General features: G+C 45.1%; 1 protein-coding gene and 1 non-coding gene across 3 annotated transcripts; both read right to left on the reverse strand.

Annotated features, from left to right (window-relative positions):
- Positions 1-9,936: 9,936 nt before the first annotated feature.
- On the reverse strand, positions 9,937-12,566 carry RPL37 (ribosomal protein L37). 2 transcript variants are annotated; one of them, XM_086630206.1, is made up of 4 exons: positions 12,509-12,566; positions 11,604-11,739; positions 11,216-11,300; positions 9,937-10,050 (listed from the first exon to the last, which is right to left on the reverse strand). In XM_086630206.1, the coding sequence occupies exons 1-4, from the start codon at positions 12,509-12,511 to the stop codon at positions 9,981-9,983; spliced, it is 294 nt and encodes a 97-aa protein (XP_086486332.1). In that variant the 5' UTR covers positions 12,512-12,566; the 3' UTR covers positions 9,937-9,980. The 2 variants fall into 2 exon arrangements, with proteins under 2 accessions (XP_086486332.1, XP_086486333.1); XM_086630207.1 differs by having other exon boundaries at positions 12,491-12,511.
- On the reverse strand, positions 10,153-10,225 carry LOC147526214 (small nucleolar RNA SNORD72). Its single transcript, XR_015222966.1, has one exon. It is a non-coding gene; the product is annotated as a small nucleolar RNA SNORD72 (small nucleolar RNA).
- Positions 12,567-14,786: the final 2,220 nt, after the last annotated feature.

The raw sequence follows: 14,786 nt of genomic DNA on the forward strand, positions 1-14,786 counted from the left end.
AAGACGCATCAATATGATGAGTAAAAAGGCTTCAGCTTTATTCTGTGACACTGCTCTTTTTATAGCATAGCTCGGTTCTGTGCACGCTTTCATGCGCTGTACTTAGCAAGCTAATTGGTCTAGCACTACTGTTCACGCGACAAGCACGAGTATGATACACACTGTGATTGGATAGAGATTTCTACGTTTGTTACAATATTTTAATATTTTTGCAGTTGGTATGTTTTGCTCAGAATCTTGTTTTTCATAGTTTCATCCTTCTTGTTTTTCCCAGGGACAGTGTGTTTTTCACAGCTTCAACCTACCTTCTTATCTCAAGGACAGTGTTCTTTTTATATTCGCTGATACACATTCCTTACTGTTAACACTTGGGCTGCAACATCTCCCCCTCTTTTTTCAAAAACGTCGTGCGCTATAGCTGACAAGCGTTGGGTCATACATTGCATTAAGCATGGTCCAAAAAGCAAGAGAAAGCCTAACAACAAAAGAGGCCCCAAGCACGTTTTGATGAGATCTCTCACCCAACCATCTATTCCCCAGGAAGTCAACCATCCATCGATGCCATCTACCTCTTTCAAGGCATGTAGTTTGTCCTTTAGTTGTTTAAGTTTTCTATGCACTGACTCTCCTGGACCTGTTAAATTCATACAACACATTCCTTTGATCTCTTCATAACCATGCCCATGGGCTAAAAGCAAATAGTCAATCGCTGCTCTGTTTTGCAATACTGCATGATTGACACTTTCTACATCTTTCGTTAATTCATCTAGAATGCTGGATGTTAAGTTTATTTCGTCGCGAGCCCAGCAACCTAGTTGTTTTGCTAAGGCGAGCGCTTTTGCTGCTGCTAACCCTGGGAAAAGTGTGGAGGCAGCTACTCGTCCAAATTCACTCCAAGACGTGGGATTGCCTACACTGCTACAGTCTAGATCATGTAGGCTTCTTTTTCTCCTGGTGTGATTTTTACTCCATTTTCTTAATAGGGATATATTGGGATGGAATAAGGCTAGCTGGCCTAAATAACAAGGACCTCCTTCTGGTTGTTTTGGAATGCCATTCCATGCCCTGTCTCCACAAATTAAGAAAATTCCTTCGGGCAACCTTCGAGGTTCAGTAATGTTGCTGCCATTGCAGCTCGAGTATAGAAAGTGAATTACCGATGCGCTGTCAAGATTAGAATCTAAGGTTGCCCATAGTTTCCTGTTTTTATTTGAGCTGTTTGGGTCTAACGGCAAAAATGAAAACCATCCTCCTATTTTCCCAGCGGTAGTGTTTGCATGCATGCTACCAAGCAGGTCTAATTCTTCTGGATCAGACTGGAGGGAAGCATTAAGTGCATGAATAAGCCGGCATTGTACTGCTCCGTCATACTGTTGAGGGGTCGCTCTATAGATCGTTGTGGTATTGAAGTTGCTATATGTTAGGTTGGTGGTGTTTACTAGCCCTCTAAAGGCTGCCACTTTCCATGTTGGTACTCCTATGAGACAGGTACGGAATGGGTTTCCAATACCGCCCAGGGCTAGGCAGATTGATGACTGGTTTGTTTTGTTAGCAATGGTTACCCATATGTTGTCTCTCGGGCTAATGGAGTTGATTCCGTAGGCCATTTGGCACCACACTAAGATTCCTGTTACTATAGGTATTATCTTACCAATAAACTCCTCCATCCTTGTCATGATGTCTACACTGCTTCTGATATCTGGTACCCATCACTTGTGTCTTTTGTGCTACTTCTACAACAGTCAGTAGTTTTTGTAACCTAAAGGCTGCGTGTGCTAATATAGCTTCTTCTGCACTTTCAAACAACGCAGTTAACCTTTGTCGTGAAGCGTTCTCTATTTTAAGCCAAGCAGCGAGCGCCTGGTATGGGTTAATATCTAAAGCGCGTCTACAATCTGCACAGCCTTGCACTGCGTCACGTTGTGATTCATGACATATGCGACTACAACCTCCACACTCTATAGTTATAGCCTGTAAATTTCTACATCTACACCTACAGTGCATTAGCGGGTATAATTTTGCAGCTTTGCGCGTGCGTATCAGACTACGGATAAAGGCAAAATCTATCTCATCTGGATCAGAGTCGTCTAATATGTTCTTTGGAAGATTTAGCACTTCTTCTATTCTTCTGCAGAAAGGTCCGAGTCTTTGGGAACTCCTGGATTGCCTCCGCCTTCGCCTTTCAGTTCGCGCGTTGGGGGACATCTCCCCCTCTTTTTTCAAAATGGCAGTGAGTCGCTTTACATCTTGATGGCGCCGTTCAACAATAGCCTGACCCGTGCTGTTGTACGGAACACCTTTTCTATGTTCAATTCCCCAATCTGCTAAAAATGCAGCACATGCTGTTCCTGCGTATGCAGGAGCATTGTCTGTTTTGATGACTTGTGGTAAGCCAAGGGCAGCAAATGCTGAAAGCCAATGTTGTTTCACACATCGGAAGGCGGTAGAAGGCGCTGGTGTCGCCCATACAGCTCTGCTGCAAGTGTCCACGGTGACGTGGATATGGCACAGTGGACCAAAGGTGGGAAACTCAGTTACATCAGTTTGCCACACTCCTCTTGGTTGCAATCCTCGAGGGTTGGTGCCTTGCAGCGACGATGGCACGGGCTTGTGCTCGCGACAGTGCAAACTCTTTCTGAAGAGGTCGAGCAGATTGGTGAAAAAATTTGTGTGATCGATCAGTGACAGCGTTGCCCCTTTTTCTTTTCTTGCACGAATAAAACTCTGTGTAGGAGACTGGCAATTTCAGTTACTAGCATAGTGTTTTGGTACAGCCTTGCAAAAGCAGTTTCTAGTATACTACTTCCCTTTCCGAGGGCCTAACTATTTCCACTATACCCAAGATTTCGCTGAGCAGGAGGGTGTCAATCGGCAGGGTCGTTGTGGAGAAGGGAGGCAGGCACGGCACCTTCAGGGCGTCCCCTGTTTATCCACACAGTGTGCTCTGCAGCCTCCCTCAGCTCCACTCTGAGCCATCTCTTTTCACCCTTAGCAGAGTCTACGACAAAGGTACTGACACGGCGTTGCCGCACGCGTGGCCAGTGCGTGCAACAAGGCTGCCCAGTATGTGCTCTGCCGGCTAACAGCGGTTTTTGCGAATCGCAACATGTTGTTCAATAACAATCCTCCTAGCTTCTCTTTTCAAAGTTACGTGCTTACAACTAAGTCCAGTTAGTAATTCTTTGTCATTAATTTGGTACCAGTTAATTCTTTTCCTTCCAGTAGCTACGGGTGGAATCCATACACTTTCCGATCGGAGAAAAGACACAAAGCATATATACAAGCAACTTTCACACACATAATATACCTAACAATGAGAAACATAAGAACAGTTGATATATTAACATGAAATCTTCTATTACAAGTCTGTCCATTTGAACCATTCTCTTCATTCGGTGTTTCTGTGATCTCTGCTTGCTCTGCTAATTCCTGGATCTACCCCTCTCTATCTGTAGTTTCAAAAGTCCTGGTTGGCTTTACGTTTCTTGCTGGTAACCAGTATGGACCTGTGGGAAGAACACAAACATACCCTCTTCCCCATGTAAGCAGAGGCGCAGGGCCATCCCATGAGTTGAGTCCAGCTTCTTATAACATGCTGTTGATTTTTCTGCAAAAATGGCACTGGGTTTAAAATTGTGATCCACAGCCATAGTATGTTGCCTAGAAGCAGACAAATTAAGAAAATTTAAAACATATGTGGCTTTGTCCAAGGATTCTTGCGGGGAAATATACGGAAGACTGCCCCTTTTTGTTTATCAAACATCTGTTTTAACGTTAAATGAGTTTGTTCAATAACAGCTTGTCCCATAGGTGAATGAGGGATACTGGTAGTGTGAGTCACTCTCCAATCCTGTAAAAAGGCACCATACTGGATCACTGTTTGTCCCAATTTTCTTTGGTACTCCCATGGTTTTCTTCAGTGTGAGCAGTAGCAACAACAAGGGCAGAAAACATATCAACAGTTACATGCACATATTTAGATCGATTAAACGATGGAATATAAGTAATATCAGATTGCCATAATTCATTGGCACATAAACCTGTTGGATTTACTCCTGCTGGAGTATTTGAAGGCACAATACGTTGACGGTCAGGGCAGGCACGTACAATTTGCTAAGCTTGATTTACTGTCTGACCTGACAGAGAGCATCATCTACTACCAATTGACAAACTGTAGGACTATTCATCATTCCTTGAAGCAGTACAATCCAATGATATTGTTGCGTGGGTCGTTCATTGTTAAGCACTGGAACTGAAAAGGCAAATCTAGGACAATCGTTAGGGTGTAAATAAATAAAAAAGTAAAAAGGTGAAATAACCCAATCTTTTAAATCAATCGCCATCAAATGCTAACATTCTGGAATCATAGTAGGATTTGGTACACCCGGTTGTAATGCACCCATTGGTGAAATGATTGTATTAATAGCTCTTAAATCTTTTAACATAAATCTCCATTTTCCTGATTTCTTTGGGATAACAAATATTGGAGGGAATTATATGTCCTAATTTGAGCTGTTCATTGACTAATTTTTGAGTTCAGTTCAGTCGCTCACCTTTTAGTGGCCACTGATTGACCCAGACCGGCTTGCCAGCTTGAGTCAGGGCTGGACATCAGTGACGTGCTAAAAATTTGAGGTTAGCCTCACATTCCAGTGATTCAACAAATCCCGACCTCATAATGTACGTGGGACATCAAAAACATATGGTCTCAAAACAGCTTGTTTGTTACCTGGGCCTACTACTAACAAGGTCTGTGCACTCTGCTGTGGGATCTGTGTTCCACCTACTCCGACCACAGCTGCCAGGGCTGTATCAGAGGCCGAGAGGGCGGCCAGTCAGGATTTTTCACTATAGATACATCAGCCCCTGTGTCAACTAGGCCAGAAAAGCCTTCCCATTAATGATTACTGTTAAAGGAGGCTGTGCAGCTGTGACTGTCTGTGTCCAAAATTCTTTTGTGATAGCAGAGTGACCTTTATTGTTGTTATACAGGCAGCTTTTATAGATTATTACTCTCGCCACGATGTGTCCATGCGGCTCTCACCCAACTGTGATTGATTACAAACAATAGTGCACGCACCTATTTTAATTTTACTATTGGCTATGCCTAAAAAGGAGCTATTTTTTACTTGCTAAACTAAACATCATTTTCTCACACACTCTATATCAACTTCCCAAACTCCTCATGTCAACTTCTCACACTCCCTGCACCAGCTGTTCACACTCCCTTTTCTTTCTCATCCTCTTTATCGGTGTTTCCCAACTTCAGAAAAGAGCACAGGCTTAAATCATCAAGGTCAAACCTCAACTGTAGCTGTGTGTATGATGCCACAACAACTCCCCCCTTTTTTGTTTTTCTGTGCCCATTACTTGATGAACCGTACTCTGTACCGTCTGCTGGGAGCGTGACAATAGGCAGGGGGTGATTATTGCTATGCATAAAAGAACTACTAGCAATATAATGTCTGCTTTATTAAAGATTTTAACTATCCTGTCAATTAAGAACATTGATAAAGCAAAAGCTGTAGCATTAATTTGTTTTGCAAGCTAACAACCCAACTTATTCAGTGTAGTTAACACCTGTGCTACTTCAACTCCTGGTGCAAATATTGAAGCTGCAATAATTTTAGCTGGTTCCCAAAATTTTGCTTTATAGTGTTTCAAGCCCACATTGTGACACGCCTTTACTAAATCTGCAATCGTTTTTGCCCGATTCCTGATAAGATCAAGAGCTTATTGACAGTCTGTGTTAGCATTTTTAATGGCTAGCTGGAATACCAACACATCTGCAGTAGTCGGATTTTCTGTTTATCTCTGAACTGCCATTTGTAGCTGATCAAAGAAATGCTCATAAGGTTCCTGTGCTCCCTGCCGAATGGAAGCAAAGGAAGCCTCCCCTGTCCCAAAAATCAGGGACACGTCTTAATGCTCTCGTAGCCAATTCAGTCAGTTGTTGGAAAGCCACTTGCTGTAACCCTGCCTGTGCCTAATTTTGACATGAGTGACATTTATTCATCTTAAAATATTTAGCTCTTGATTTAAGAGATTTAACACCTATAACACTTTAGCTATTGTTTCATTGGGAGATTTCCCCATCATTCCTCTTTCTTGTTTCAAAAGCATATTCTCCAAAGTACCATGTGCGTGTTCTATGATCGGTTGCCCAGTAGGATTGTAAAAGATACCAGCAACATGCTCAATACTTTATGATGACAAAAATACATATGGCTGATAAGAAGTGTATGCCAAAGTTCCTGCGAGCGTAAACCACGAAGATTAACACCATTCATTGGTGGCATGATCATATTTTAACAGCTAGTACACAATTGTACGATTGAGCGGGCTTATTGTTGTGTTAAACCAAATTGTCACTTAATAGCGTCAGCATCCTGATGGCAGAAGTCCTGCAAGATTTTGCCTGTATTAACGAGTTTGGTACCAGAGCTGCACTCGTGAGAGGCTCAGCTCGCCTGTTCCCTTCTGCTGTAGGCCCTGGAAGCGTGGTGTGCGCTCGCAGATGTACAATGGAATGTGCATGTTTACGGTTTTGCAACACTGATATTAACTGTTGAAATTGCTGGAACAAAAGAGGATTAGTTATTTCCTGCGATGCCGATCGAGACGATCCAAGTTACCATGTGCTCTCTCTTGGTACAACCTGGGCCACAGGCAGCGGCCGGGCGGGGGGGGTCAGCCCTCCCTCGCCTCAGCCGGGCGGGGTGGCGATGACGACCCAGCAGCCCTGTGCCGCCCCCCCCCCTTGTTGTTGTTGCTGTTGTTGCTGTTGCCGCAGCTCCGGCCGCTCGCGCTCCGTAACCGCCGCCGCCCCCTCCCGCCGAGGGGACCATCAGCCGCGAACGAACCGGCGCAGCGGGGCCCGCCGCGCGTCTCCGTCCTTTCCAGCCGCGGTTCGTTCCCGCACACGAGCGGCAGCGCCGAGGCCAACGCCGCCCGCGGCCCCGGCCGGCAGCAGCAGCGGCGTTCCCGGGGCGCCGCCGGGCGCGGTGGGCGGCGCGGCGCGGGGGTGCCGGTGTACCGACTTCGTTGGAAGAGGGGGAAAGCAATAAGTCTGTCTTTTGTTCGGGGCCCTGGATCAAAAGATTCGATGATGACTTTTCCAGGCCGGCAGCATCCCCACAGGTGGCTGCACGCCAAAGTTTAACGTCTATAGTGTCCCAAGTCCTTGTCAGGTATATATTTGAAGAGCTTGCCTCCGGTACATGGGCTGATACCTAAACCAGGAGTACCGGGAGTTTTATCAAGTTAGAACTGTTAGTAGTGCTGGTTTCTCTAGCACTTCGTCCCAGTCGCTTACCTCCTCCTGTTGAGGCAGTTGTTGCTTATTTGTGTTTTTTTGTGTTTTTTTTTTTGCTTTTTTTTTTGGTTTTTTTTTTTGTTTTTCAGTCGCTTACTTCTTTTGCATACCCCCCTGCAATCAGGGGCCAATATCTTTTTCCAAGTTTTAGTCCACGCTCCTCTAAGAAGCTTTTCAACAACGACAATGCAACGTCCCGTTCCATCATCTCGTTCCCAGGCTGCATTGCAGCATTCCCATCCCGAACCAGACCTCGGTCTGCCTGACTCACCGGTCAGTCCGTAGCGCTACGATTCCGCCTCTCTCGGACGATCCGCCTCTCGGGCTATCCGCCTCTCTCGGGCTATCCGCCTCTCTCGGGCGCCGGGATGGCCGTCCTCTCTCTCGTCCGCGTTGTGGTCGTTGAAAACCCTCTTGATCACGTCGGGGTCACCAGATGTTGCGGCCGAAGACGGGGAAGCAAGACGCATCAATATGATGAGTAAAAAGGCTTCAGCTTTATTCTGTGACACTGCTCTTTTTATAGCATAGCTCGGTTCTGTACATGCCTTCATGCGCTGTACTTAGCAAGTTAATTGGTCTAGTACTACTGTTCACGCGACAAGCACGAGTATGATACACACTGTGATTGGATAGAGATTTCTACGTTTGTTACAATATTTTAATATTTTTGCAGTTAGTATGTTTTGCTCAGAATCTTGTTTTTCATAGTTTCATCCTTCTTGTTTTTCCCAGGGACAGTGTGTTTTTCACAGCTTCAACCTACCTTCTTATCTCAAGGACAGTGTTCTTTTTATATTCGCTGATACACATTCCTTACTGTTAACACTTGGGCTGCAACAGGTGAGTTCTTTTGAGTAACACATACAAGCCTCTTTTTAAGTTCAGCACAGAGATAATGGTCCTTTTCAATGTGAAGGTGCTATCAAATGAAAAGTCAATTAAAGGATTACTTTTAATTAATTGCTTCAGAGCATACCATCAAGAATTTGTGTGTGTAAATATATTTACAGAGAATATTGTCCCCCAAAGTTCAGCTTACATCTTAACATGAGCTGCAATATTAGAGCAGCCTTGAGATAAGACACAGTTGCTGCTCCCAGGAACAGAACCCGCTTGGAATGGACAAGGCCTGCATCTAGTCAGACGGAATGCGCAATATCCATGACGTGGGGAACAGAGCGGTACGGAGTTACTGCGGCTCATCCCTGTTATCATGGATAAAGAATGTCCGGCGAAGATAACCACATATTTACTATCAAGGAAGATGGATCACAACTACTGCCTCAGCAGTGACGGTAGAATCGTGTCCTGAAGCTGAACTTCGCTCATTATAACGTCAATAGAATATCAAAATACACCTCCACCTCAAAAGCTACCCCCTCCGGGCTGCGCAAAAGTATATGTGACTAAAGTCACTCAAGCTCCACCTAAAAGTAAAGAAATAGTATAAAATGGCGAAAGAGAAGGGGGATGTCAGGGAGAAGACCTCCATTGAAACATCTGGGATCAGTCAACGGGCTGGACCTCTCTTCTCCCCCCCCATAGGGACGCCTATTGGGTAAGAGCTCTGTGCTATGCACATTTACTTACTAACACCTTGCTAGCTATTGAGTATTATCACTGATCAGTTCAAGTTTTATATTATTCCAAATCAAATCTGGTTTTGCAGTCAGTCCCCATCACTGGCTATCTTCGAATCTGTATCCTGTCACGAGCATATGTTATATATATATATATATATATAATTTTATTAAAGTATAATTTTCCGGAAACTCCATAATTGATACAGAGAATATAAGGGATTTGGCCCATTGCGCTGCCTGTGAGGCCCCTGAACAGGTTAGGCAAACACCCTCTGACTTAGCGGGCTGCCCATGGGGGGCAGGCGGGTCGGGTACAAGGGTCTCGTCTTTCTTGGGAAGCCGGTAGACTGGTCAAATTGCTCCCTGACCTCTATTGACCTGACCTTGTGTCATAACGTGACAGTAAAATTGGCGTAGCCGGCAGGATGGCCATGGATGAACTGCTGCAAAAACATAAATGTGCCCCTTCCCAAGCTGGGAAGGAGTGGGCTCAAAAGTATTGGAGGGATGAAGAGAAAGTGGTGGAACGCATTGAGAAATGTCAGACTGATCAGCAATTTAAAATAGGTAAAGGTAAAGGAGTTATTTGTGCAGTGCTTGGAGCCTGTTTGTCTTGTGCACAGAAAGAGGCTAAAGATCTCTCTGTCTCCTCCGAACCAATCGCAGATGTAGAGTATACTGCTTTAAAATCAGAAAATGAGACATTGAAATCATCACTAGCCTTTGAGAGAGAAGCAAAAGAAAAACTGGGAAACCAGGTTGATAAACTTTTGATTGAAAATGATAAACTTGTAACTAAAAATGATCATCTTAAATCAGAAGCGGACCACCTTAAAACTCTGCTCGCTGTAGCACAGCGCAGAGAGAGAAAGTTGCTGGAAAATCAATCCTCTGTTTCGGTCAGGCATATCCGTAAATCAGTACACTATACGGACCCTGAGACTTGGGACAGGGACATTTGGTATGATGATGATGATAATGATGTATTTTCAGGAATCCCATATTTCACTGAAGTAAAACATGTATAAGAGGTGACATTTTCTGGATAAGACCATTTATTTTAACAAATACACAAGTCTCTACGATGAACTGGAGGCTGCAACAGCTGCTCTCTTGGGCTTCGGCATGGTTCCCTCACGAAATCCATTCCTACAAGTAGAAATATGGGTTACCGCTTTTTGAAAGGGTGGTTTCTGCTCCAGGTTATTTTCTAACGAGTAACGTTTTAGATCAAGTTCACCAGCTTTTTTCAGCTTCTCTCAGTAATGCACTGAAATCACTATGGAGTTCAGACGTTTTTAATAAGAAACATCATTGACAAGCTGGAATAAGCAGTATGGTTTTCTCTCTCTTCTACTGAAGCAAATTTGACTTCTTCAAAAAGGAAGATTTCAGTAACTGAGTAAACACTGCAAGACTGAATCAGATAGCACACCCGCTGAAGGCACTCCTTACTTTATGTTCCTACTAAGCAACTCAGCAAAAGATTTCACATGTTGGTACTGAAGCGCAGGTCAATTTCTTGCAGAAATCCTCTATGCCTCCAATCAGAGATTAAGGCAGGCATGAAAAAAGAAGAGTCAGCCCCAAGCTTGCTTTTGGATGCGACATTTCTACTTCAGCAACACTTGGGAAAGACTCTTGAATTGCTTGGTGTTTTTCATCCGGCTTTCTGGTGTATTAGGCCAGAAGTTAGAGCTCCGTTTTAGAACATGGAGGTCATACAAAAGAAATTCTTGATGAGTTTAAGTGTACAGTACCTCGTAAGTACAACTCAAAGCTTTATAACACATTTTAGAAACCTGTAACTCAGAATCTGATATTACAGTTACTTACTGCTAACTGAACTCCAAATTAGAGAGCAACTACTGAAGTATTTAAATCCAGAACTTTTTTTGTGAGCAAGAAGGGATTGGAATGCATTTCAAGAATTGTCTCTTACAAAAACCCACACTTCAGTGCAACCAGCAATTTCGCTGACTCACAAATAGAGCCAATGCTACACAAAGCATACCTTTTCAAATGTGGGCATTTTATTACAATACCCTCTGTGTTCTGTACTACCTACACTTAACAGAAACATCAGAGCTTGCTATACATCCTATGTATTAACAATGAGTGAGCTTTTTATAATTGGCAGCACATTCCTTTGAAGATATAAGGCATCATTTATTTCCACAATATATTTAAAAATAAAGACCATACCATATTAAGTGTACTAAATAAGAGTGTTAGCTTTGAATGACAAATTTTATAATTCAGTGAAATCCATGCAAGATTTCACATCATACTAGTTTGCAATATAACGTCATACCTGAATCGACGGTAGACCCTCTTCAGGTGCCTCATGCGACCAGTACCAGTGGTGTTGCGTCTTTTAGCCTTTGCACTCCAGTTATCTAGAACACAGAAGTTACTGTTACTCATCTGCACCAAATAATTAGTTGCACAGTACATGTGAATAGCACAACTATTCGATCTGACAGAAGCAAAAGCAAAAAAAAAAATTACAAATTAAGTCAATTTCTATGCAGTAATACCACACGTTAGCTGAAATATAGTTAAATCAAGTGTTAATTTCAAAAAAAGCTCCAAACACTGCAAGATGACACAGTATTCTTCCTTGGTTGGAAAAAAGCCAGAGCCAGACTACTGAAGACAACAAAGAAACACAAGCTTTTAAACTCAAGCCTGTTACTTACACTTTCTCTTACGCTTAGCAGGGTAACCACATTTCCCACAGGTAGATTTCTGCAGATGGTATGCCTTGGACCCGCATCGACAACACAAGGTGTGTGTCTTATTTCGCCGCTTACCAAATGACGACGTACCTTTCGTCTGGAAAACATTTCGAGATATTGCACGTTGTAAATATCATGAGCGCTCACAAGTCACATAACTCAAAGCATAATAAGCCCCTCTAAAAAACACGCACAAATTCACAAAGTCCAATAAACATGTCAGAAGCACACTGAACTCCGAAAACACCAACTCAGTTTCACCTATAGGTATCCTCGGTTTTTAGAAATCAGTTCCTTACACCTCTCTTTGCCATTCCTACCCCCCTGCCCAGTGCTGAAATAAAACGAAGCCACCGAGTGGTTATCTCCAACTCCCTTCTCATCTCCCCCAAATTCATCAGTGATAAACAGTAAACTGCTTTTTCCTGAGGAAAGGTATTTATTTCACGCAGATCAGCCGCACGCTCACCACAAGAGGCTTTGGCGACCAAACTCCCTCTTGCTACGTTATCTGAAAGGCTGCCTCGTCCCCGGGGAGAGTGCCGGCCCGGCCAGGCCCGCAGCAAGCACAGAGGAGACCCCGAAGGAGACCCAGCGGCAGCACGGCCCCGCACCCCATCGCGGCCTCCTCGCCCAGGACGAGACGCCCCGCGCCCCTACCCGGGCCAGGAGCAGCACCCACTGCCAGACCCTCAGGCTCGGGCCCCGGCCTCGCAGCGGCCTCCCCGCAGTGCCGTCCCGCCGCCGAGCCCGGCCACAGCAGGGCGCAGAGCTGCCCCACACCCTAGACGAGGCCCGTAACCCCGCAGGGCCCAGCGCGACGGCAGATGGTGACAAATACCCTACGCCCAGGCCCCAGCACTCACCATCTTCTCTGGGCGCCAGCACCAAAGAGGCCAGGATCCGCCCCGCTTCCGCTATAGCTCGGCAAGCGCTTCCGGGTGCGTGCCGGGAGTGTCCGGTTAGGCGCGGCGGAGGGGTCGGGTCCGGTCCGGTCGCCCGGCTGGGGAGGCTCGGTGCGGCAGAGAGTGAGTGCTCTCCTTAGCTTGGCCTTGCCCCGGGTTGTGTTCAGGAGTCCCCTCCGTGTGGTGGCCCCTTCCCGCCAGGCCCGGCCTGCTGGGATAGGCCGGGGTCCCCGAAAGCCCTGGTGTTCCGGGTGAGACCCTCGGGGGCCCGGGCCCTAAAAGCCCGGTTGTCCCCGGTGACACCACCCCAAAACTGGTGCTTATTAGGGCGTCGCAATGTGTCCTAGGCCATGGTGTGACTGGTCTAAGGGGTATCTATGTGTAAATATGTCTCTACCTGATCAAGAAACTATTTAACACACCTAAGTTGCCTTACTGGCATATAATTTTTAACTCTAATGCATCTTCTCTGCGATAGCGCCCATACTGCCATTCACAGGTACCTACAGCTCCACTTCAGGCTGTAGAGTCAAGTCCTGGTCCTATTTCCACGTTCAGTGAAAACTATTTTCATGACTGAAATTCAGGGACAGGATGTTCTTGGCTGTAATACATACTCTCAAAGTGAACTGCTTTAGAATATAGGCAGCCCCTACTGCATGCTCTGCTTGTCCGTGTCCCCCCCAGCTTCCCCCCTACACGCCATGTGACAGTCTGCCTGCAGTCTAAAGCATCACAATGGACATCATTAATGCAAAATCGTTTTTTATTCTGATGCACCCTTTAAATTCTCACATGCCAGCCTACCACGCATCTTCAGTAGACTCACACTATAGACAATTTTATCTCAGAAGAGTTAATTTTGGGGAAATAACATGTACAGAGAGAATTTGAAGAAATTTGTGTTTATCTTATCACCAGTTCAATGCTTACTTGTCTCAAAGTCAGAAATTGATGATAAATTTATTTAACCTTGATTGTAGAATTATATAACCTTATCTAACAGCTCTTGATAAAAGTATGTATTTATCTGGCAGGCTAGATCTCATTCCTTCTGCTTCTGGTTTACTGAAGCTGACTAAAAATGCAGTTATTCCAAAATGCAGCTGTCTGGGCCTGCCGCAAGCCAGGAAACTGTGAGGAACTCTTCCATGACGAACGCGTGGACAGTTGAACCCCTGTAACATGGAGCTCGTTGTCCAGAAAAAGGCATCATCCCATGGCACAACCCCCAAAGCAATTAAGCCATGTCCGGCTGCTGCATTTTCACTCCTGGACAAACCAGCCTTGTACGGTCGTCTCAATATTAATTTATCCTCACTTGTTTCCTGAGTGTGGCCTCTCACTGAATTCCTTTGGCGCTGATTTATGTGCTGGGAGGCTTTTGACTTCTGCTAAGGTTGAGGGATGGGGCAAAAAGCCATTTTGATTTTAGCTGCATTGTTTCTAGATGCACAAATGTGTGGCCCAGGCTGTTCGCTCAGCTCTTTCATTTTGATTGGCAATTTCTATCCCTGGAATAACACCTAAGGCAGAGGTCTTTGCTCACATTCATTTTACCTCACCTGAAAATCCAGGCATTTAGTCCATCCGTGATCCCACTGTACTTAAAGGAGAGAGAGAAATGGTTCCAAAGGGTAAATAAATCTTCCCATCTTAAATAAGACGTCTAAAATAGACTGGATAAATCATCCTTGGGAGGAACCCTTCTCCTTCCATTAATTCTAACAGGAGCCTAGACAGCCCCCTTAGGCTAGTGTCGTGGTTTAGCCCAGCCGGCAGCTCAGCCACCACGAGGTCACTCACTCACTCCTCTCCCTCAGTGAGGTGGAGAGGAGAAAAATGTAATGAAAGGCCTGAGGGTCGAGATAAGAACAGGGAGGGATCACCCACCAACCATGGCCCCGGGCAAAACGGACTCAGTTTGGGGACAAATCAATTTAATTCGTTAATGGCTCATTCAGAGAGGATAACAAGAAACGAAGCCAGATCTCAAAAACACCTTCCCTCCACCCCTCCCTTCTTCCTGGCTCTACCTCCTCCCCCAGCGGCGTTGCAGGTCAGTTCATCACACGTTGTTTCTGCCCCTCCTTTCTCAAAGGAGGAGGACTCCTTACACTCTTTTCCCCTGCTCCAATGGATCCCCTCCTCATTTCCCTGCTCATTTCTGCAGCCCCTCCCGTAAACCCAGCACAGCTAGGCACATAGATGGCTGAAGTTAGGTAAAATGAATTTTGCC

Source organism: Tauraco erythrolophus, chromosome W (genome assembly GCF_009769465.1).
Source record: "Tauraco erythrolophus isolate bTauEry1 chromosome W, bTauEry1.pri, whole genome shotgun sequence".
NCBI classification, from domain to species: Eukaryota; Metazoa; Chordata; class Aves; order Musophagiformes; family Musophagidae; genus Tauraco; species Tauraco erythrolophus.

Coding starts and splice junctions, on each gene's coding strand:
- RPL37 (XM_086630207.1), bottom strand. CDS start 12,511: ATGGTGAGTGCTGGGGCCTGG. Junction 11,301..11,603: donor TGCTAAGCGTAAGAGAAAGT/GTAAGTAACAGG, acceptor TCTGTGTTCTAG/ATAACTGGAGTGCAAAGGCT. Junction 10,051..11,215: donor AGGGTCTACCGTCGATTCAG/GTATGACGTTAT, acceptor TTCTACTTGTAG/GAATGGATTTCGTGAGGGAA.